General features: G+C 44.3%; 1 protein-coding gene across 6 annotated transcripts in view; it reads left to right on the forward strand.

Moving 5' to 3' along the window:
• The window catches only part of ILRUN (inflammation and lipid regulator with UBA-like and NBR1-like domains), a 101085-nt gene extending 95162 nt beyond the window's left edge, over nt 1–5923 (forward strand). For all 6 annotated transcript variants that reach the window (XR_013487056.1, XM_078155411.1, XM_020999373.2 and 3 more), the window contains one exon: nt 2437–5923. Coding sequence is in view for 4 of the 6 variants with exons in the window: in XM_020999373.2 (XP_020855032.1) it covers nt 2437–2489 (53 nt within the window). In the remaining 2 variants the exon portion in view is untranslated. The remainder of the gene's footprint in view (nt 1–2436) is intronic.
• Nucleotides 5924–23441: the final 17518 nt, after the last annotated feature.

Below are 23441 nucleotides of genomic sequence, written 5' to 3' on the forward strand. Positions count from 1 at the left end.
TCTTTGTCTTATAGATTAAGAACCTGAAATTCAGAGAGATAATGACATGCTCAAGATATCACATAGCTAATTTATTCAAAATCCAGGGCCTTTTCTATTATACTACATACTTAATAATTCTGTGTATTCTGTAGTGCAAATATTTATTATCTGCCTTTGACAGATGGAAAATGGTGCCTTACGGAGGAAGGAAAGCAATTTGCCCATAACTCATAAACTGACTTGGTCTTTATTTCTGACTCCCAAGTGCAGTGCTGTTTCTGCTACATAGTGCTGCTTCCCATAATATTATTTCTCTAAACTGAAACTCTACTGGCTTTTTGATATTTTTATGGCAGACTAGGATAAGTGTTTGAAGTGTTGTTGAGAATTGAGTCTGAACCACTTATCTTAAGCCTCCTTCTTTCCTTTTCCTTCCTTTTCATTCAGTAACTGCAGTTCTGCTTGGAATTGTCACTCTAAAAAATAGTTATTTTTTAGGGACTAGGGAAGAATGGAGCTGTCTGCTGTGCAGCATCAGGGTAGTGCAAGTGATAGCTCCCAGGGGTTTTGGTTCAGTTTCACTATTCAGTAAATGGGATTTTGGCAGGGCAGAGTAAGGTGATTGGTAACAACAGGAGGAAAACCTCTGGTTAGCACTTAGGTAAGATTGTACTTTACATTGGAGGCCCTCTCCCCATTCATTCTAGTTGCCCTAATCTCTAGGTTTGAATATAATCAAGCTGCTGGGTCTCCGGATCTTTTGTGGTCTGGTTCAGGTAGATTTTTGTAAACTTGAAAATCAAATCACTAAAATACTAGAACTGGAAAGGATCCTCAAGATCTCTAGTACAGAAGTCTTTAACCTTTTTTGAGGCATGGACTCCTCTGGCAGCCTAATGAAGCCTATGAACACTTTCTCAGAGCCATGTTTTTAAATGTATCAAATAAAATACATAGTGTTACAAAGGGTACTCAGTTATGTTACAATAAAGATGTCATTTTTTCCCATCCAAGTTCATGGACTCTCTGAAATCTATCCACAGATGCATTGAGGGGAGGTTTATGGGCCTCAGCGTTAAGAAGCCATGCTGTTATCACCTCATTTAATAGAAGGGAAAAGGGAAGCCCAGGGAAGGGGATTTGACTTGCCCAGAATTAAGCCGTCAGTCAGTGCCAAGACTGACCCTCCTGAGCCACAGTCCTCAGCTCTGCTCTTGCCACTACTATGCTATGTTATCATAGTCCTTTGGTTGATAGCACTCCCAGAAGTTGGTAACATGGCCTGGCAGGTACAACTAATGAAATAAGTCAACATACTACCTCTGTCTGAAAATGTATGTTTTGATCTATAACTCCAGTCATTCATTTTTTTACTGGGAGAAAGTAAGCGTGCTTCGCTCTCAGTTCTTGTCACTCCTTTGATGAGAGTTCTGAAGTCTTTCAGTATTGCTTCCCTTGACGTTGTTGTGTTTGTTTTTTTATAAATTGCTCTCCTGGTTCTGTTTACTTGGCTTTGCAACAGTTCATATAAGCCTTCTTAAATTTTCCTGAATTCTTTGTATTTGTAGTTTTCTTATGATGCAATAATATCCCATTAACATTAGTTTATCATAGTTTCTGCTTTCCTACCACAAAATAGTTTCTACTTTCCTACCACATCTGTTTTAGTGACTTGTTTCTCTTGACACTTTATGTGGCTAGCTAACATTCCTTGTTGAAGTAGGGTTATCTAAATGTATAAATATTAATAGTTACTTATCAAACAAAGGATTTTTTGGCTAATGGGATTTTGTTCCCAGACACTTAAAATTGATCGCAATGAAAAGAAAGAAGGAAAGAGAGAAAGAAAGAAAGAAAGAAAGAAAGAAAGAAAGAAAGAAAGAAAGAAAGAAAGAAAGAAAGAAAGAAAGAAAGAAAGAACTAGTGGGAGGAGGGCGATAGTTGCAATATTAAGAGAATGGAGAAGAAAAAACTATATCTTGCTCTTTGGTCATTGCTTTCAACAGGTGTACTAGACTAAATCTGGTTCTTAGCAGATGGGGAAATAAGACCATGAAACATTGGATTCCTGTATGTGGGATGTGGTCAGAAGCATGGGGTTTGGGGGCAAACTTCCTTGAGAATGGGTGACAGCAGGTGACCTACACATGTGGTACACCATGTCCAGATTTACAGACGAAGAACAAAAGTGTCATGTTAGCTGGCCACTTTGGGGGAAATCTTTACACAGTGTCAACACTGGTACTTGAACCTAGGCCTTCTCACTCCCAAGTCCTTGGTTCCCTCCACTGTCTTACTGACTTCTAGTGACCAAGAGACCTTACTGGCAGTTGTTGAGATGGTGGAACAAAGGAAAGTGTATTGGATGCAGTTGATTCTATTAATGGTTGATTTGTCAACACTGTCTTGATGCTGTCAAAAATAAATCACATATTGTCTTCAACTCTTTTCTAGGGGTTCCACGGCCCTTATCCTTTTGGACAGTCGTAAAACGGGTTTCATCGTGAAGAGAAATTTACAAAGAAGGATTGACTTTGGGTGGGGAGGGCAAGGGGTTCCTTTGGATTCCAGACAACACAATATGGACCTCTGGCTCTGACTCCACATCCTGGATGAAGAGGAATCTAAACAGACTAGTTTCAAGTAAACTCCGTATGCATGTGTGAATGCTGAATTGCGGGAATGCTGATTGAGGCTACAGAGAAGAAATCCTCACGGTCAAGCTGTGTTATGGGAAGGGGGGAGGGGCTTTTTTCTTTTTTTTTTTTTTAAGGTAACACAAGTAATTAGATTGCTTGGAAGGGGAAAAAGGTTTAGAAGTGGGAGAGAGAAAAAAAGCCATCTTTTTAAACAAAACTTATTTTGCCTATAGAGAGGCTGTTGTTTTGAGAAAATGTTAAGTTGTTTTTGATTTGTTTTCCCACCCCCCCTTCTCTCCCTGTTCTCCAACCTCATTTTTAAAAAACAAGGGGCAGCATGCGTGGTTTGGATTGGCTATTTTACTCCTTGCTCTGAGCAGGGGCAGATTGGAAAGCTCGAGTCAAGCGTGTGTTTTGGGAGTCTGTGTATCATTGCAGCGAGTGTTTTATGTGTTGTTTAATGTGAGGTCAGAGCAGGTGCTGACCTTGTGTTTTGAATGGCATCAGCCATTTACTTCTCCCCCTCCCCCCCTTTAATCTTCTTGATTTACCCTTTTGGCATTTGAATTAACCGACCTGTGGCTCTTTTTCACCAAAAAACCTCTCTGGAGACCACTTTCCCCATGTCTTCAACAGAGGAGGCCTCTGGAACAGGCCTCAGATGGTGGAGGTCTTTATTCATCTGAAGGTATCCCTGGCACACATGGGTGCACACGCACGCACGAGCACTCTGAAATCTGGAGCAAGAAACAAAATTGCTTTTCTTCTACATTTCTCTTATTATAGAGAAATGTTGTCCACAGGTGAAATTCTGTTTAGGGTCATGCATTGACTTTCAGTAACAGGGTATAGATTCCATGCCCTTACATTCTTCTCCCCCCCCCCAAAAAAAAAGCGTGTATGTTTCTTGGTGTAATTCATCAGCTAGTGTGTAGTGTGTAAGTTTTAAGGTGTCATGTATTTCTGTTTTCCTCCCCTGTATTTTCCCTCAAGTCCTACTTTGTGATGTGTTCACAGCCAGCCTGTGGAGGCTGAGCTGCTGCTGTCTGGAAATATTGAAACTAGAGCCGGAAGTGTAATCAGCCATAGGGGAGAGCCACATTCAGTCACTTCTCAGTTTTAGAGGCCACATTAGTCTGGAAACGAGAGATCTTCTGGGCAGGGTGCTTTGTAGAAGTGGCTGGGAACTAGGGTTAATGGGCAGGGGAGGGGGTGGGGTGGGGTGGGGTGCGGGAATTACAGCCAGAGCTGGAGCCCAGCTGCTGGCTGTACGTCTGTTTCAGGCTCAAATCACTGCACTGCCCTAGCTGCCTGTTGGCTCTGGGACGTGTAGGATATGGATATCCCAGTGGGAAGCTTGAACCAGGCTAGAACAGCTGTCTGCCAAAGATACAAGAATATGCAAAGTCCTCTTCCGGCCCCTTCTTCCTTACCCCCTCCAAACCCTCTTCCCCATTACCCTTCTCCCCAAACCACACTGAAAAGTCTTAGCAAATAACCAGGTCTGGAGGGTTGTGTTGTCTCTCAGTAAGTGGACCTGAAATGTAGTCGCAGTATTGTCTGCCCATTGCCACTGTCAGGGTGGCATTAAGCTTCCCAGACCAGATATGCAGCTGCAGGGGGTCCTGTAGCCTCGTCTTTGTGTGGTTGAGCGTATGTATGTGTAAGGTTTTGGTGTCTCTTGTTTGGATGATAGTTCTGAGAGTGTGGTCCTTCTCGTCCTCCTCTGATACTGGTGTTTTGTTTTTTTAAAAGAATGATTGTAAGAGAGGGGCGTGTGTGAGAGTGTGTGTATGTGTGTGTGTGTGTGTGTGCTATAATGGGAGGTTGGCCTTTTGCCTACTAGGGAAGCCCTGGGGAATGTTAGGAGCCAACTTGATCATAAGGGGGCAATTGTAGACCAGTATGGGATCGGGGGTAGTGTTTATACTGCAGTAATCATTTTCTATGCACAGGCTGAGTGCCTCATCCTCTTTGCAAAGGGGGAAAATGTGCTGGGTGACTGACTAGTAGGCCACGGAGCTGAGTTAAACCAGCAGAGTTCCAAGTTCTAAGAAGCAGATTGTGGCATTCTAGAGAGAGGCATAGATTTCTGCTTCTGCTACCATCTTCTGCCCTTTCAAACTTTTTGCAGGCTTAGGCTATATCCTGAGACCCAGGAATCTTCTGCTAGTTCCTTCCTCTTTTACTAGCCCAGAAAGTAGAAAATCAGTAGCCCCTCCCAGGGTACCCTTTGCTACATGATACTCAGGCCTAATTTGTATTTGAAAGAGTTCTCCCACCCACTGTAATAGCAATAGGGGGGGATCGGCTACAGATGCCATGGGCCTTCTTGAATCACAGGCCTGACCCCTTCCCTGCAGTTGGGTGATGATTCTTACCTGCACACACTGGAGTCAGCTTAAACTCCCTTCAAAATACAGACCAAGGAGTGAGTGCTGTCTGGGTCAACTGAAGCAGGGCATGGTCAGCAGCTCTCATGGTGTAACAAGGGCACCAGTCAGGTATGAGTTTTTAGCTGCTGACTTCCCTGTTTGTTTCCTTTTTTCTCCTTTGACTAACTGGTAGAATGCTCCCATTCTTTCTGTCCTTATTTTGGAAACATCTGTAAATGTCTGGACAGGGCAGCCTTCCCCATTGAGATAAGGAGGGAGACATTTTGCTGCCTTGTCTGCAGAATGGGAAATATTTCCCCTTTGGTGCTGACTCATGGTCTACCTTATTTAGGCCAATGGGGAGGAGCTAGGGGGCTCAGGGTGAGATCAGTATGTGTGGTATGTATGCATGCGTTCCTTTGGGGGAAGGAGGGATAAGAGTTTGGGAGCATTTTTCTAAAGTAGATTTGTGCTTCCTTCTGGGAGGAATGCTTCCAGCCTAGGAAAGAATCTGCCCTGACACAGTAGTATGGCCTAAGGTTAACTAGGAAGGGAAGGTAATGGGAACAGAAACTCCAGGACTTGGTCTTGTATCCTAGCTCCTAGAGTGTAGGGGTGCTGGGCCCACCTGGAAATGCACTTTGTTCCCTGCCTAGACTTTCCTTCCTTCTCTCTGGTCATTGGAGTGGGGTGGCATGACAGAGCAGGAGCAGCTCCAGGCTGCCCGCTCTTGTTAGGGTGGTGATGCATGTGTTGAGAGAGAGAGAGAGAGAGAGAGAGAGAGAGAGAGAGAGAGAGAGAGAGAGAGAGAGAGAGAAAGGTGGATGATGTGGTGGGGCCTCACAGTGCCTGGGAGGAGATGGTGAAGAGGCTTTTCATTACTGTATAAATGAATATTTGTATGATTAAATTAACGCAGAAAATCTACATCTAAACCTGGTGTGTTTCATTGAACTCGCTTATCAAGCTCTTCCACTGATCCTTTGGCGCCCCAGAAATTTCATTCACTCTGGTTGTTAACTCTGTGGTGTTTTGCAGTCTCCATTTTCTGGGTTCCCTGGGCTCTCCCAGCATCTAGAGTCTGGAGTCCAAGCAACCAAGGAGAACAATTAGTGTTTAGCACAGTCCAGAGATGATGACATGACTCCTTCCATAGCACTGCTCTAGCTTGTTTGTCCTACCTGTATGATTGACTGTTTGGTCTCCTGGATAGATCATCTGAGAGTGGGGAGAGATGGGAGGTGCCTAGCCACAAGAATGGTCAAGAGGATGATGGGAGCTTAAGTTCATTCATTTTTTCTTTCTTTTTTTAAAATTTTTAATTAATTTATTTTGAATTATCAACAATGACTTCCATAAGCTTTTAAGTTTTAAATTTTTTTCTTCCTCCCTCTCCAAGACGGCGTGCAATCTGATACAAGTTCATTCTTTCAAACACCAGTTGCTCTGGCTCCCTGCCTGATCCTTACGCCTATGGAATCTTTGAATCTATTTCCTCATTTTGTCCTTGAGCAGAGAAATAAAAGCTCAAGAGAAAACCAGGTCACACAGCTGGTGTTAGAATTATGGTTAAAACCCTACTCTCCTAGCTCCAAGACCAACACTGTTTATGGGCCTGCATTATTATTATCATTACTATTATTATCATTATTATTATTGTTATTAATATCCTAACCTCCTCATAGATCCCTGAATTTTTCTCTCAAGAAATAATATCTCTAGGTAATAATATAATAATATATGATATTTAGCTAGCATTTTAAAATTTACCAAGGGTTTTACATGCACATAATTTGTGCCTCCCTGTGACTGAGATAGATAATATAGTTATCCCTATATTACAGATAAAGAAACAGGCTAAGGTTACACACCAGTCAATCAACAGTAAGTATTAAGTGCCTATTCTTTGCCCAACACTTTGCTAGGCTCTGGGGAAAGAGATATTCCTTATTCACATGGAGTTTACCATTGTAATGGAGGAGACTGCATGTACATTAATATGTAAATATGTACAGCATAATATAACATGAATAAATACAAATCTACACATGAGATAGTTTGGGAGGGTTATGAAAGGCTTCTGTAGGAGATGGTCCTTGAGATACTGTCTTCAATGAAGAGAGGGACCCTGGAGGAGGAGGTAAATATGGAATGTATTCCAGAAATTTAGAACAGCCAGCTCAAAGCAGTAATAGAGGAGATGGAGGGTTTTGTGTGAGGAACAAAGAAAAAAGCCAGTTTGGCTGGTTCATAGAGTATAGAGGAGGAGGAGGAGGAGTGATGTCCACCGAGGCTGGAAAGATAGGTTGGGTCCAGATTTTGTAGGTCTCATTTAAAAGCTAAACAGAGGAATTTGTTTTAGAGGCAATAGGAAGCCATTGGCGTTTATTGAGTAAGGGGGTGGGGGAATGACATGGTCAGATATGCACTTAAGGAAAATTTCTTGGAAGTAGTGTGTAAGATAGACTGTAGTGATGAGAAAATTGGGGCAGGAGACCATTTGGGAGGCTTGTTGCAATAATCTAGGAGAGAGAGGATGAGAGACTGAACTGAGGTGGGAGCTGCTCGAGTTGAGTCTCGAGAGATGTTGTAAAGATGTAGAAACAGTGAGATTTGGCAGTTGGTTGGAGAAAGGCAACAAAGAAAGGTAAAAACATGATCCCTGTCCTCAAGGTGCTCACATTCTAATGGGGGACAAGATTTGGAAATTATGTCTCTTGTGTGTTACTGACCAACAGAGGTCTTGGGCTTCACTGTAGTACCTTTGGTCATAAGATTTAGAGCTGTACGGGGTCTGAGAGATGGTCATTTTATGCATGAATGAAAAAGCATTGGTTATTTACTATGTGTAAAGCCCTGTGCTAATAAGCTTTGAAGGTTCAAATAGAAAAGCAGAGGCAGTCCCTTTTCTGGAGGAGGCCACATTCTGATGGGAGGCAATACATATTGGATGTTTCAGCTATAAGTCAGATGGAAAGGTCTTGTGGTCCATAGGGTGCATCTGCAAAGCAGGTAATGAGGCATCTTCTTTAATGTAAAACACTGATAAGATGGTGTTTCTGGTGTTGGATCATTTGACAGTGCCAAGGACTTTGGTGTGAAGATCTTTTTTCTAAGCCTTCAAGGGGCTTCCTTGGATAATGGCTGTCAGTTGCTGGACCAGAAACAGGGCCAGTATCTTGGGGAGTACTGCCATTCCTGGTTCTCTTGGTCTTATCTGCCCACTGTGGTAGCTGACAAATGGTTGTTGGTAATGGTGTTGAGAAAGGTAACCGTCTCAGGGAATGCTCACGTCAATGTTTGTGGAGGCTAAGCATTCCAGTGGCGACTGCTCTTCCTGAGACTGTTGGGTTTCAGAGTCCTGGGTTAACTCCATTGGGGTCCGAGGAGAGGTGATGGTTTGACCCTCCTGGTATGTTGCTTTGTGACTCGCTTTTGTTATGCTAGGCCAGCTCACCCCCCTCATAGGTGGCAGATAATATAAATGGTTGGGCCCTTGTCCACAGTAGTTATGGGAAAAAAAGTTCTAGAGAAGGGAAATCACCCAATCACATTTATAATAAGTACTAGAGCCAGAGTTCATATCCAAGTCTCTTTCTAATTGGTGATCTTTTCCCCCTGTGCCCCTTGCAACCCAGCTTATCACAGAGTGAATAGTTGTGTATTATAGAGAGTGGAATTTTCTGGCATTGAAAACATGTATATTTCTGAAGAGGAATATCTGGGTCTTCGGTTGCATTTCCTGCCTACTCTTAGTCCCCACTCTGCCAGGATGAGTAGGCCCTGAGATCTAGAGATGTTCTTAGAAAATTCGACAGGGGAAGCTGGGCCTCATGAGCCAGTGTAATGGGATGAGGGGTTACACAGAAGGGAAAACACTTGGCTGAAGTTACACAGCAAGGTAGTGCTCAAATTGGGGCCTAAACCTAAGGTTCTAGGTCTGTTGGTCAGATCAGAGATGCCAGTCTCTGGCGTCCATCAGATAGGGCCCAGCCCCAGGAACAGCTGGGGTGGGGTGGCTGGAGAATGGGATTACAGAACATTACAGCTGCATGGATGTTACAAAGACTTTAGAGGCCAACATTTTGGACATAGATTGTTACTGATAACTTTTTTTTTTACATTGCCTTCATTTCCCCCGTTTCTTTCTCTCCCAGAGAGCTATCCCTTAAAACAAAGACTTTTTTAAAAAAGAAAACAAAAAAGAGGGAGGCAAAAACAACCCCCTCATTGTTATGGAGAAAGAAATTTAGGACTAAAGAGAGAAACAGACTTGCCCAGGATCACATAGGGTAGTAAGTAGCAGAGCAGGAATTTGAACCCAGGTCCTCTGACTACAAAAAGAGAAACACTTCCCTCCAGACTGGAGTTCTTCTGGATTGAGTAAGTGGTTACTACCCATATTCCTTACCCCACCCGTATTCTATGGCACAGGCCATGAACCCATATCCTGCTTCAAGTGCCTGTAGCTGTTTGTTCTGGTAGGGAAATGCAGCCCCTCCACCCCGTCCCACCACCTGACTTCTTTCTCTCAGGACTGCCCCTCTTTGCTACTCACTGTCGTATACATACCCACACCTCTGTCACTGAGCAGCTAAATACTTGACAGAATCTGTTTGTCTTTGGGGCTGTAACCTGTCACAAATCCACTGAGCTCAGGGAGAGTGGAGCAGATCAGATGGCACCTCCTCGCCCAGCTCATTCCCACGGGGGCTTTGTGACACAGGTGAGGGCTGTCAGCCATAGTTCTGTGAATGTGTGCGTTGGGGGGTGAGGGGGAGTAGGGAGCAGCTTGCCAGGGCCTAGCCCTCCTGGCAAAACAAATGAGTCCCCCCCCACTGAGGTTGCGCCTGGGCCAGCCTTACCTCCCACCCTGTTCTTCAACCGTCCTGCTGGGCACCTCCTGGTGTCCATACAGCTCTTTCCCAGAGCAGAATTTGGATGCCTTGGCCCTATTTGGCAGCAGGGGCAGCCTCAGCTCAAGAATTGAACACACCCCACACCACATCCTGAAGACCAGGATGGTGAGCCTTCACTGTTCTGTGGCCATGGTAGCAGTTACTGTTATGATTATTATTATCATTTTTGTTTGTTTGTGGTGTAGCCAGAAGACTTGGAAAGAAAGGACTCTGAGGAAAGTATCAGCTCTGACACTGACTGACTTAGCTTTGTGATCTTGGGCGGGTCGCCAGGCCTTCATTTCCTCATCTGTAATCCATGGAGCTGGACTTATGGACTTTAATGTCCAGGTGTTGTGCTAGGCCCAAAGGATACAGACAGCATGGATGAAACACTTCCTACCCACAAGAAGCTTACATTCTAACGAGGGAAACAAAGACACAGAATTAAAAGTAGCCAAGAGAACGAGGGCGCCAACAGTTGTGGACGTCAGGAAAGGCTCCACAAGAAGGTGATGCTTGAGCTGTGATTTGAAGGAAGAGAGGGACTGTGGGGTGGATGCCCTTCCTGTTTTAACATTCGGTTACTATCATCATCACTACCATATTGTATTTATATAGTGTTTGGGGTTTTATAAAGCACTTCATAGACATTATTCCACTTGAGTCTCACAGCAAATCTGTCAAATAGGTAGTATAAATATCCCCATTTTATAGATAGGCAAACTGATAGCCTGTAGTGACTCTTCCAAGGTCAAACATTAAGTGGCAAGAGCAGGGGCTCAAAACCCCATGTCATTTTAACCCCAAATCCAGTGCCTATGGATGGTTGTTATGGGTTGTTGAGCTTCTCTCCTCAAGAGTGGGTCTGTTGCTTTGTCTAGAAATGGGAATCATAACTTTTATTTTTCCCTGCCAAGTCAGTCTGTTGCCTTGTATTTTTATACCATGGTTATTTCTGCTTAAATCCCCTCCTCCTCTTGAATCCTACCTTTGTAATCAAGAAATGCATATAAACCAAACTAGCCGATGCAAGCAGTTTGTTGAGACAGTATATGTCATATTTCACATCCATAGTCTTGCATCTAACCCTGTTTGTTCACCTCCCCACTCCCACCTGTCTACTGAGAGGAAGGTCATATGTTTGGCCATTATAATTTATCTGTGTGTGTGTGTGTGTTTCAGTTACAATATTGTCATTGTGTCTGTCCTTCCCCAGGGTTCTATGCTTTACCCTACCTCAGTGCATAAAAAATCTTTAATAACTTCTAAAAGCCAGGAGGCCAGACTGGAAGGCATCAAGGTTTCTTTCCTGGTTGGAAATCTGTGATTCTGTGAACAGATCTATGGTCTCTTCTGGTGTGGGCATGAAGCAGAGTGACAGCTTGCCCCTTTCTGGATAGAATGCCCTTGGGGCTGAGCCAGATTGACCACTGATCACCGTAAGATATTATCTGCCTGTCCAGAGAGGAGCTGACAGCTCAGAGTTATCAGACCCGGGTGGGAATTAGATTGAGCAAAACCTTGTTTCCTTATAAATAATAATGATTTACATTTTATAGCACTAATATCCTCTATTTCTTCATTTGATCTTCATAATAGTTAACATTTATATAGTGCTGACTATGTGCCAGGCACAGTGTTAAGCACTTTACAATGAATGTCTTGGTTAAACCTCACAAAAGCCCTTGAAGGTAGGTGCTGTTATTATCCCCATTTGACAGCTGAGGAAACTGAGGCAAACAGATTAAGTGACTTACCCAGGGTCACAAAACTATTAAGTGTTTGAGTCTGCATTTGAATTCAGGTCTTCCTGACTCGAGGCAGCTAGGTGGCGCAGTGGATAGAGTGTTGGGGCCTGAGTCAGGAAGACCTGAATTCAAATGTGGCCTCAGACACTTAGTAGCTGTGTGACTCTGGGCAAGTCACTTAGCCTCTTTTCCTTAACCCACTGGCCAAGGAAACGGCAAACCACTCCAGTATCTTTGCCAAGAAAACTCTATGGACAGTATAGGCATGCTGTGGTCCATGGGATCACAAAGAGTTGGGTTCAACTGAACAGCAACTTCCTGACTTCAGGCCCTGAACATTATCAACTGTATCACCTACCTGCCCCTTAATAATAATAGTAAGTAATAATAATAATAATAATAGCTAGCATTTATCTAGAGCTTTCAGGTTTGCAAAATTCTTTAGATATATCTTATTTTAGCCTCACAATGACCCTGAAATGTATGAAAGGTATTTCTTCCATTTTACAGATGAGGAAATTGAGGCACAGAGAGATTAAGTGACTCACCTAGGGTCTCATAGCTAGTGTCTGAGCTTGGATTTGATCTTGGGTCTTCCTGACTCTAGGTCTAATGTTCTGTCCACTGTACCACTTAGCTGCCCTGCGCTAAGTAATAATAATAACAGCTAACATTCATATAGTGCTTTAAGGTTTGCCAAGCACTTTGTATTTCATCAGATGCTTGCAACAACCCTTGGAATTATTGTCTCCGTTTTATTGATGAGGAAAGTAAGACTGAGAGGTCAAGTGACTTCCCATACTGATAATAAGTGTCTGAGGCAGGATTCTGAGCCTGGTAGCTTCCTAGCTAGTATAAGTTATCCCCATTTTATACATGAGAAAACTGAATTAGTATGGCTAATGCTCGGCAGTGCTGGGACACAAAGTTGGGTCTTCTGGTGTAACTGCAGTGTTTATTCTACCATGTTGCATTATCTTTGCTCTGAGTGGCCTGTCACAATGTCTGGACTGCTGTGCACTTCCCTCGTCCCCTCTTGCCCAGCCCGTTATTCATCTTGATCCCTAAGGCGATCGGGGCTGGAATTGGAATGTTGCTGCTGAGTGGGCAGAGGAACCCCAAGCTTGATTGGGTTTTTCATGGAGGCATCATTAGAGCTTGAAGCTGTTCATCCTTCATTTTCAAAGAGGAGCAATGACATCACCAGTGACTTGCGTGTGAATTGGATTTAAGTGAGGCAGAGTTGAGCAGAGTCCATCAGCCTCACTCTCTCTTCTAGAATCAGCAAAGTCCAGTGGCAGGACAGAAGTCAGGAGGACTGGCCATGGCCCAGGATGCAGCGAATGACCTCTTTGCTTCACTCCACAGCACCAGCTTCAGCCGCCTTCGTGACCTTTGGAACAAGTTGTTCTCATCCACCCGTTCTGCCAGAGACAGTCTTCACGTGCTTAGGGTAGTCATCGCACCCCCCAACTCACCGATGCATTTGAGACCTGTCAGTTACATTCACCCGGGTTAGCCCATCTTCTGAGAGGGGTTTACTGGGGTGCATGCTACAGTTTCTTGGAGCCATGGGTAAGAGATGGGTGCCAGGTGGACACGAAAGGTAGATGAGCAGCTCTGAAAAGATCTTCACAAGCCCTCATAGCAGAGGTGCTAGACTTCTCTGAACACCCTATACGCCTCACAGCTCGAAGGTACTTCAGTGGTCAGTGCTGGCATTCAGTCTTAATAAGCATTTAGTAAACACCTTTGGCCAGTAACTTTACTGAGTACGTGAGATAACAAAGAAAGTTAAACACACACAGGCCCCGCTCTCAAGGAGCTCACGTTCCAGTGGGGAAAACAACATGCAAATAACTATGTACAAACAAGACATACACAGGATAAACTGGAGATAAGCAACAGGGGGAAGGCAGTAACTTTAATGTTTCTAACTTTTCCCCGTGTCTGTATTTTGTTTACACTGTAAATGAATAATGGCTAATGTTCCACTGTTCTCTTTGATGTAGGTATTGATGTTTGCCCCTGTCTTGGAGGACAGGGAGCAGTTGGAAGAGGCATTCTCTCTAGGTCAATCAAAAGCAATTTTTATTCACCTGCTATATGCTGGGCTCTGTACTGAGCATTGAGGGTACAAATACAATGAATGAAACAATCCCTACTCACAAGTAGCTTACATTCTAATGGGGAGACAAGAAGAATGTGTGTGTGTGAGAGAGAGAGAGAGAGAGAGAGAGAGAGAGAGAGAGAGAGAGAGAATAAACATAAAGAGAATAAATACAGGGCAATTTGAAAAGGAGGAAAGGCTTTAAGTAGTACATGAGGGTACATAGGTCTGTGATTGGATAAATTCATATTATTCAACTTCAACTGAGCCATCCTTTTATTTTATTTTTCCCTAACTGATTTTTCTCTCCACGAAAAGCCCTTCTAAACCTCTTTTCAATCCTCTCACACCTCCACCATCCACATTTCTGCCCATAACCTCAAATCTTACTTTACTTAGAAAAGCAAGGGTGTTCTATATGAGAAGCTCACATATGCTTCCTATCCCTTTCTCTTCATCTCAGAACTCAGTATCCTCCGCTACTCTCCCTTTTCCCAGTCTCTCACAACGAGGTGGTCGTTCTCTTTGCCAAGACTAGATAATGCCCTCAATCCCATGCCCTTCCGTGTCTTCAGTTGATTGCTCCCTCAAGCATTCTTTGTCTCTCTCCAACCTTTCCCTAGCTACTGGTTCCTTTCCTGCTGCCTTGAAACCTGCCTAGGTCTCCCTCATCCTTAAAAAATTTTCACTAGAACTTATCAGCCCCTGAAGTTATTATACTCTGTCTTGCCTCCCTTTATCATACTCGTAGACAAAGCTGTCCATGTTTGCTGCCTCTACTTCGGTTTCTGACCTCACCAGTAGACTGAAACTGTTCCCCCAAAGTTACCAAGGACTTCTTAATCTCTAAATCCAATGATCTTTTTTTTTTCCAGTCCTTGTAATTCTTGATCTCCTGCTTCATTTGACACTGTTGTCCAGCCTCTCTTCCTTGTATCCTCCCTTGTCTGGGTTCCTGTCACACTGTTCTTTTGATTCTCCTGTCTGAATTTTTTTTTCTTCCCCTTTTAAAAATTCTTTGATCTAAGAGTTGGCTCTTGGGGAAGAGGAGGGAAAGGGACACAGGGGAAATGTAGGTGATGTTAAAAACAGATATCAGTACAAATTGTGATTAAAATAAAAAACATTAAAAAAACAGCACAGCACACTGTCAAATACAGTAGCGGAAATTGTTAATAGACACATTCAGGCTCGACTGGGGAGAACTTCTTAATACTTAGAGATGTCCAAAGGTGAAATTGACTGCTTTAGGAAATAGTGACTTCCCCATACTAGAGATTTTTAAGCAAAGACTGAGTGACCACTTATTGAATATTTTGAGGAGGAGGATGTGGTTCTTTCAGATAAGGCTTGATTTCAAGAATTGTGAGATTTGTTGCCTATGTGAAGTATGCTTCTTTGGTGTCCCATACAAAGTGTTAGTCTCCCACATGTTCTGCTCAGATTTTTTTTTTAATATTGCCAAAGTAAGAGCAATGAGAAAAGCCTAGCATAGTGCATAGGGCGCTGGACCCTGCCCCAGATCTCTCCTTAGTCATGTGATACTGGGCAAGTCATTTAATTTTCTCTGACCATCAACTTTCTCCATCTGTAAGATAAGTGCATCTACCTCACAAGATTATGGTGAGAATCAGAAGAGATGATGTATATAAGGAACTTGGCATGCCTTAAAGTGCTATAGGAAAGTGAGCTATAATTTTGAGGTTCAATAGTATGTTCCCCTTTATTGAGGTAGTCCAGTGATGGAGAAAGTTGGAATATCAGGTTCTGACTGGCTTCCTGTTTCCAGACTGATTAACAGTCTCATTCCTTTGAGATCATCAGATGAGAAGCTAGGACTTCTTTGGATGACAAATTGAAGTTCTAAATGGCCAGGAAATTGTTCTTAATCTGGTCTGACTTATATCTGAATTCAAAATTCAAGCCTATTTCCACTGTCAAGATGGAGAGGACAGCTTTGGGAGGGGTTGAATGAATGGTATTCTCGGTTATATATCCTATCCAATCCTCCAGTTACATCTTAATCTTATACAGGGCAAAGTTTAATATGCTGAATACATATTAGTTATTAATTATTATTATCCCTCCACTTGAGAATAATGCCTGCTATCATTCAACTTGTTTCCCCCCTCTGAAAATTCTACTCTATGACCCACAATTTTTTGAGTAGCCTTCTCTCTAACACTTCAATTTCCCTTAGATGCAGAGTTTTGGAAGCACTCGTCAATCTTTTCATTTTTCCCCAGGCAACCCTAATTTGACAATTTATTGCTTAGAGTCCCTATTTTGATTACTTTCCATTATTGCTGGTTCTAGAAAGCAAGGCAAGGAAGAGAAGCCTTTGGATTCAGTCAGTCCATAAGCGTTTATTAAGCACGTGATATCTGCCAGACATTGATGATACAAAATCAAAATAACCCCTTACCCTCAGGAGCTTACATTCTGCCCAGGGAGACAACACGTAGACATAATCCCATACAAACAATGGGTTCAAAGGACACTCCTTCCCTCTTGATAGGGAAGAAACATCTCTGAGCCTTGGGATGGGGAGTAGAATGAGGGTGATAAAATTTGGAGGCAAGACAGTAAGGAGGCAGGCTCCGCTACTGTCTCTGACTTCCGGGGAAGTAGCATCCACGTGTTTGCCTGCTCTGTGGTGCTATGTACTGAGTCTGAGGACTATGGAGTCATGATTGATTGAACATTAGAGCTGAGAAGAGACCGCATTCCAGCCCAGTCCCATTTGACAAATCAGTCCCATCAGAAGCATTTATTAAGTATGTACAGGCCACAATGATAGAGGCAGAAATGGCCTCACAGAGGGGAAGTGCCAAAGGACCCATGGGGACTTTAGTTACCAAGCAAGAACCTGAATCTGTCCCCAGTTCCCGCCTTGCACTTTCTTTCCAATACACTAATCTATTTTTAACCTGTTTCAGGTCTAGTCTAGTGTCGGCCCAGACCAATGCACCTTAGGCCCAGGCAGCAGCCTTTCTAGGGCAATATTTGGACAAGCTCCCAGGTCCTCTGAGCCCCCAACTCACATCTGCCTGTAGTGAATAGCTTGAGCCAGCAGAGGGCACTGAGTGTCCTAGTCTCCATCAGGTCTTGGGGTTGACAGCTATTAACTAGGAATTCTAACACCTGGAGCAAATTCAGTAGAGGTGGAAGAGAGGGCAGTAGGGGAGATTGGAGGTATGTCCTATGGATGGCTCAGATGGATTGGAGGCAAAAGTCATGGGAATTGAGGTTAAGGAACTTGGGAGCCAGAGGGTTCAAAGAGAGTAGAAAGTAGATAGGAAGGTGGTGTGCTAGGTACTGAATTTATTAGGGAGGAGGCAGGGAGGAAGGGAGGGAGACCTGGAGGTCCACAGGGCAAAACAACGAGATCTGGGCAGTCTGGAGTGTACTTTAAAGGAGAAAGGTGGTTGCTGAGTGGTGCTGGCAGAGGGAGTGTCTGAAAGTGCCCGTGGGAAGCAAGAAGCACGCCAAGTCTTCCTCCTGGCCCTGTGTGCCTGGGAGTGTGAAAAAATGAGCAGCTAGCCATGGAGAAGATGCCAAGAGACGCGGTATCTTCCAGAGAAAGCTCGATTGTGGTTTGGGGGCGACATAAACCTTCAGAGAGGTTTATATTGACATTGTAGCTTCACAGCTAGAAGGAACTTTAGCTAATAATAGGTAATGACAGCTGGCATTTATATAGCACTTTAGGGTTTGCAAAATTCTTACCATATTCTCCCATTTGATTCTCACAGTATTTCTGAGAGATAGGTGTTGTTATTATCCCAGGGTTTTTGTTTGTTTTACAAATGAGGAAGCTGACTAAGACTGAGGGGCCTGTGGACAGCTACTAAGTATCTGAGGCAGCATTTGAACTCAAGCCTTCCTGACTCCATATCCAGTGTTTAATCTGTTAGCTGTTCATCTCTATGCCTAGAGGCAGTTGCCCTAATGCAACCCTTCCAACTATTTTACAAATAAGAAAAGGGAAACTCGGAATAGGAGTAAGTAGCAGAATCAGGATTTGAACTCAGGTTCTCTGACTTTAAATCCAGGGATCTTTCCTGTGTACCACAACAGAAGAAGGTTCTCAAAGCAGATGCAGTAGAACAGGAGAGCCAGATTTGTAGATGTGTAGGGAGCAGGTTAGAAAGGGTGTTTGGGGTGACCTGAATTTCCAGGTCAGATGCCTCTCTTGGGATGTGATAGCTATGGAATTTTGGAAGAGCTGTAGGTCAAGAGTCAGTGACCAAGCCAGTGGGCCAGGTGGTCAGATGACTAATGAATGATTCTGGGGAGTGACAGCCTTCCCATCCTAGGATGTCAGCATCTGGGGTAAAATCCTGATTGCTTTGTGTTCCAAGTGGAGGGAGAGGGTGATATTCTAGGCTGCGGTAATTGGGCTGGAGTCAGATGGTGGACAAAGCTGGGGTAGTAATCTGTTCTGGACCTTGTGTTGTATGGGTAGGTGGAGGGTGGGGGGACTATAGATGCAGGTGGTAAACTTGTTCCCTTTTTGTGTGTACTCCTATAGCAGGACCTTCAACCTATGCAACTTATACCACTTCACTCATTAGGAAAAAAGTAATTCTAATATGGGATGGCCAAGGAACCCTGTCTGGGCAGTTGACAGATAGGAAATAGAGATAGAATGGTTGGCTAGGGAAAGGGAGGTAAAATCCCTCAACTTCTATCCATGAGACAGGGGACAAAGGAGAGTCTGGCATGAGTGGGGCTGAACTGAGGGGGTATTGTTGAAGGATTCTGAGGCAAGGGGGAATATATGGACAGGAGAGAAGACTTTGTGAGGCAGGAGGAGCTTGGGATTCAGAGTCCTAGTCCAACCCCTGACTCTTTAGGATGCTACAGTGCCCTTGACACATCCACCTGTCCTTGAAGATGCTAGTTCCAACACTTGCTGCTTGTTTTTGGTGGAGTCGTCTCAGTATGGATGACTCCCAGGTGCTTTTATCCAATCCTAGTCTTTTTGCTGAGCTCCAGTTTCAATCACCCACTGCCCGTTGGACATTTCAAACTAGATGTCCCTGAGGCAGCTCAACATCCAAAAAAGAACTCTACACCTTTTCCCCTAAATCTGTCCTTCTTTTGTGTTTCCCTATTTCTGTCAAGGGTACCACCATTCCTCTAATCATCTAGGTTTATCACTTCATTTCACGTGACTCCTCGCTCCGGGTCCTTCCCAGATGTCCAATCAGTTGCCAAGTCTTGTTGGCAACTACCTTTATAACATACCTCCATCCATTGCCTTCTTTCCACCATTACTGCTACCACATGTGCCTAGACTCCTAATTGGTCTCTGTGCCTCAGGTATCTCCCTTCTTCAGCTCATTTTCCACAGCACAGCTGCCATTGATTTTGCTAGGGTATAGAGCTGACTTAAATGTCATTCCTCTCCTCAATAACTCCAGTGGTTCCCTATTAGCTCTAAGATCAAGTATAAGTTCTTATGTTTATTGTTTAAAGCCAAACTTGGCTTCAACCTACTTTTCTAGCTTCATTGTACACTATTTCCTTTCATGTACTCTGTACATGTCTCATCAAGTTTTTTGGGTTTTTTTGGGCGAGGCAATGGGGTTAAGTGACTTTCCCAGCATCACGTTGCTAGTAAGTGTTATGTGCCCAAGGCCGGACTTGAACTCAGGTCCTCCTGAATCCAGGACCGGTGCTCTATCCACTGTGCCGCCACCTGCCCAAACTTGCCTTCTTACAGGATGCTACAGACAGATGTCTTTGTACCACCTGGCCCCTGTGCCTGGAATGCACTCCCTTTCTCACCAATGTTTCCTAGATAGATGTGCTAGTTTCCTTCAAAGGTCCGCCAAATTACCACTTTCTACATAAAGCCTTTCCTTGTCTCCCACCAGCTGCTAGTATCTCCCTGTCCCCCATTACCTTGTATTTATTTGTAGTAATATGCTTATCTATGTAACCGTTGTCTCCCTCCCATGGAATGGAAGTTCCTTGAGGGCAGACACTGCTTAATTTTTGTCTTTGTATTCCCCAGCACCTAGTGCTGGTGCCTAGCACATAGTAGGCACTTTGCTAATTGATCAGAGAAGGAGAGAGTTTCCCAAGAAGGAGAAGATCTCTCAGGGATGAGCCTCTGCAAGGGTACTGTTGTCAGTCCTTGTGTTTTAGTTTAAATGGAGACTGGCTTGCGAGTGGGTGTTTTTAGCCAGCTTCATGGGGCTGTGATCTTAGAGTGGTACATACATTGGGCTTAGACTCAAGTTTTGATGCCTCAAGCTCCCCTGTCATCCCCTCGAAACATCTGGGGAGGGAGTGGCAGTTATTTGGCCTGACTGCACCAGGGGTTCTGAGTGATAGCTTGGGGAGCCTGTGGCTGGGAACTGGTCTGGCAAGCTGTGCTTGGCCTGAGCTGCTGTGGTTTACCACTTCCGAGCTGGTCTCTTCAGCTGATGGCAACTGGGAGAGCAGGAGTGGAGGCACATCTTGTCCTCGGTGCCTGGGGAGGACAAGCCACCTCCCAGGGATGGAGGCCGGAGTGATGGGCCAGGTATAAAAATGGGCTTGGGCCTGGGGCTCCCAACCAGGAAGTTCTCCTGGGCTTGCTGCCTGTGCTCATTTTGTTTATACTAACAACAGTGACCTCCACTTTTATTGGGTTTTTCACGTTTACAAAATGTTTAACTAGGAAGGTGGCACAAGGAGAAAATGGAAGCTCAGAGGTCTAAATGACCTCTTAGTATAGGATAACAGGGCAGCTAGGTGGCAAAAGTGGATAGAGTGCTGACTCATCTTCCTGAGTTCAAATACTAGTGGTATGACCCTGGGCAAGTCACTTAACTCTCTTTACCCTGAGCTGGAGAAGGAAATAGCAAACCACTCTAATATCTTTGCTAAGAAAACCCCAAATGGGGTCATGAAGTGTCAAAGACACAACAATAGGGTCACATAGATTTAGGGCTAGAAGGGACCTTAGAAGTCATCTGGTGTAACCCCTTCATTTTTGCAGATGAGGAAACTGAGACCCAAGTAGGAAGTGACTAGCCCAGGATCACATGGGTACCAAAAACAGTAGACCTCAATTTGGAATCTTCAAGCACAACCAATGTATTATCAATAAACTGGACAATCAGTAAACATAAGAATTACTTTCTAAAATCCCTTTCATCTCTTAGATCTGTGAAGTGGCTTGCCAGTGGTCTTACAGCTGCTAGTCAAAGGGTATCACAACATCATTATCAGTATCGAAATCAGATGGAAATCTCCACCCTGCCCCACTTAGCAGAAGTGAAAGTAGGCACTGGGGCTCCATTGCTTGGGAAGAATTCAGGAGGGGAGGAGAGGGCCTGGGTACTATGAACTTTAAGACTTTAGTTCCTTCTGGTCAGTGGGGGGTCCCTCTGGTACTGCCCAAGGATTGTGTTAGACATAAAGGGAATGTTCTGGCACAGGGGTGGGGAATCTGCAGCCTCGAGGCTACATGTGGCCCTTTAGGTCCTCAAGTGTGGTCCTTTGACTGAATCCAAACTTCCCAGAACGATTTGTTTTGAATTTATGGGGCTGTGATCTTAGAGTGGGCAGCACACCACGCTTGGAGTCAGGGAGGCCTGATTTCAGACCCCATGTGAACTTACTAGCTGTATGATGCTGGGAAAGTCATTTAACTGAACCTCAGTTTCCTCGTTTTACAAAATGAGGAGGTTGGGTGTAATGGCTTCTACAGTCCCTTCCAACTCTATAAATAATCTATGATTTTATGATCCCTGTAAGAGATGGAGGAAAAGTGGGCCCCGGGAGAAGGATAGTCTTGGCCCTGTGGGTATCTCTACCACTTGGGCAGAGTGGGCTTGCAAAATCTCAAGGTGAGCTTTGGAGAAGGGGATCAACCTGGGATGGTGGTGCCCTGGGGCAAAGCTCTGATCACCCCCATGCTATTATGCCTCTCTTCTATCCCCAACTCTAAGGAGCTCAAGGTAGTCACTCAGAAGATAGAACCAACCTGCACAGTGACAGTCTCTTGGGGTCCAGCACCAAGCTGCCTGCCATATCTTCTACTCCCTCTTCTTATTTTTGTGCACTCTCTTTGTCCTCAGGCCTGGGATAGAGGGGAGATCCATGACTGCGGAAGACAGAGAGGACTTCTGACACATCCTCCAATACACTTATGTGGGTAGTTATCTCTATCAGGCTAGAATAAACTGGACAGTATGGTCTTGGTCAAAAGAAAATGAGATGCTGAAGGGAAATTGTCCCAAGATGAGTTGGAAACCCCAAATTGCAAATATGCCAAGGTTTTTGGGGATTAGAAGGAGGTCTGTGTTGCCAGGTATGCCTCAGGTATCTCCTTTCTGGCAGCTGGTGGGGGTAGGACCCTGACCCAGGCTAGCAATAGTAAGCACAGCTAAAGCTAGGGTCCAGGTCTGGTGGTGTTCATGATGAGGAGAGAAAGTTGGGGACCAAAATCTGTGAAAGGGCTTCGCTTTCTTTGCATGTCCTTCCCTCTCAGGTTATCTCCAGTTTACCCTGTCTTCTTTGTACATAGTTTGTTTGCATGTTCTCTTCCCCCATTAGACTGTGTGCTCCTTGAGGGTAGGGACTATTTTTGGCTTTCTTTGTATCTCCAGCACTTAGCACAGTGCCTGGCACATAGGCAATGGATAAATGCTTGTTGACATGTCTTTTTCTCCTCCTCTATCTCCACTTCTAGAGGAATAATCTTAAAGATTATTCTGGAGGGAATCTTAAAGATCATTAACCCCCTCATTGGACTTGCCCAAGGTCATACTGCTTGGCCCTAACTTGTCCACAGTCGTACTACTTGTCAGTGGTAGAGCCCATGCTGTCCATGCCAACCTGGGGTTCTTGGCATCAGCACTGTGTGTGGTAATGGTTGGTGTATGGTGGAGGGAAAGGTCGCTATGACAAAGAACTCGAGGAGAAGAGAAACTATCCGTTTCATACCAGTGGTTCTTACTTTCTGAGGGATGGGAAAGGAGTGAGTCCAATCTCAGTCTGAGTATTTGGCCCTGGGTTGTGGGGCACAGGGACAGTTTTGGGCTCCCAGGGATCATTTGCATGCAAGGAAAGGAAATTTGCATTTTTGAGAGAGCAAACTCTGGGAACAAGGAAGAGGAGGAGGAGGAGGAGGGGGAGTGAAGGGAAATGAGGTATTAGTGAGAAAAAGAAGGTGTTGTGGCTGACAGGATGCTTATCTTTTGGGGAGTCTGGAAACCAACCACAGCTGAAAGGCAGACAGGCATTGCTTAGTGGAAGGTGAAGGCAGAGGTTTTTGAGGGAGGAGGGGCCATGCTTTCTTCTTCCTTCTCATAAGCAGGAGCTGATCAGACTGCTGGGTTTTGGATTCAGACTCTTTCTTGCTTCAAGTAGTCAGAATTCAGGGTATATTTATATGAGCCAGATGGCCAAGGATCCACATGCCCTCTCTCCTCCATTCCTAATAAATTACAGAATGTCAGAGTTGGGAGGAAACTCAGAGACCATATAGTTCAACTCAGCTTTACAGGGAAGAAATCTGAGGCACAGAGAAGGGAATCCACTTGTCTGGAGTCACGCAGTTGTCAGGGTCAATTCAAATCCGAGTCTTCTGACTCTAAGGGGAGAGTTTTTCCCCCGTACTGTGCCTCCGTGTTTCAATTAATAATAATAAAAACCAATCTACATTTCTGCATTGCTTTCCT

This window comes from Phascolarctos cinereus, unplaced genomic scaffold, assembly GCF_003287225.1.
Source record: "Phascolarctos cinereus isolate Bilbo 61053 unplaced genomic scaffold, phaCin_HiC Scaffold_5;HRSCAF=322, whole genome shotgun sequence".
NCBI classification, from domain to species: Eukaryota; Metazoa; Chordata; class Mammalia; order Diprotodontia; family Phascolarctidae; genus Phascolarctos; species Phascolarctos cinereus.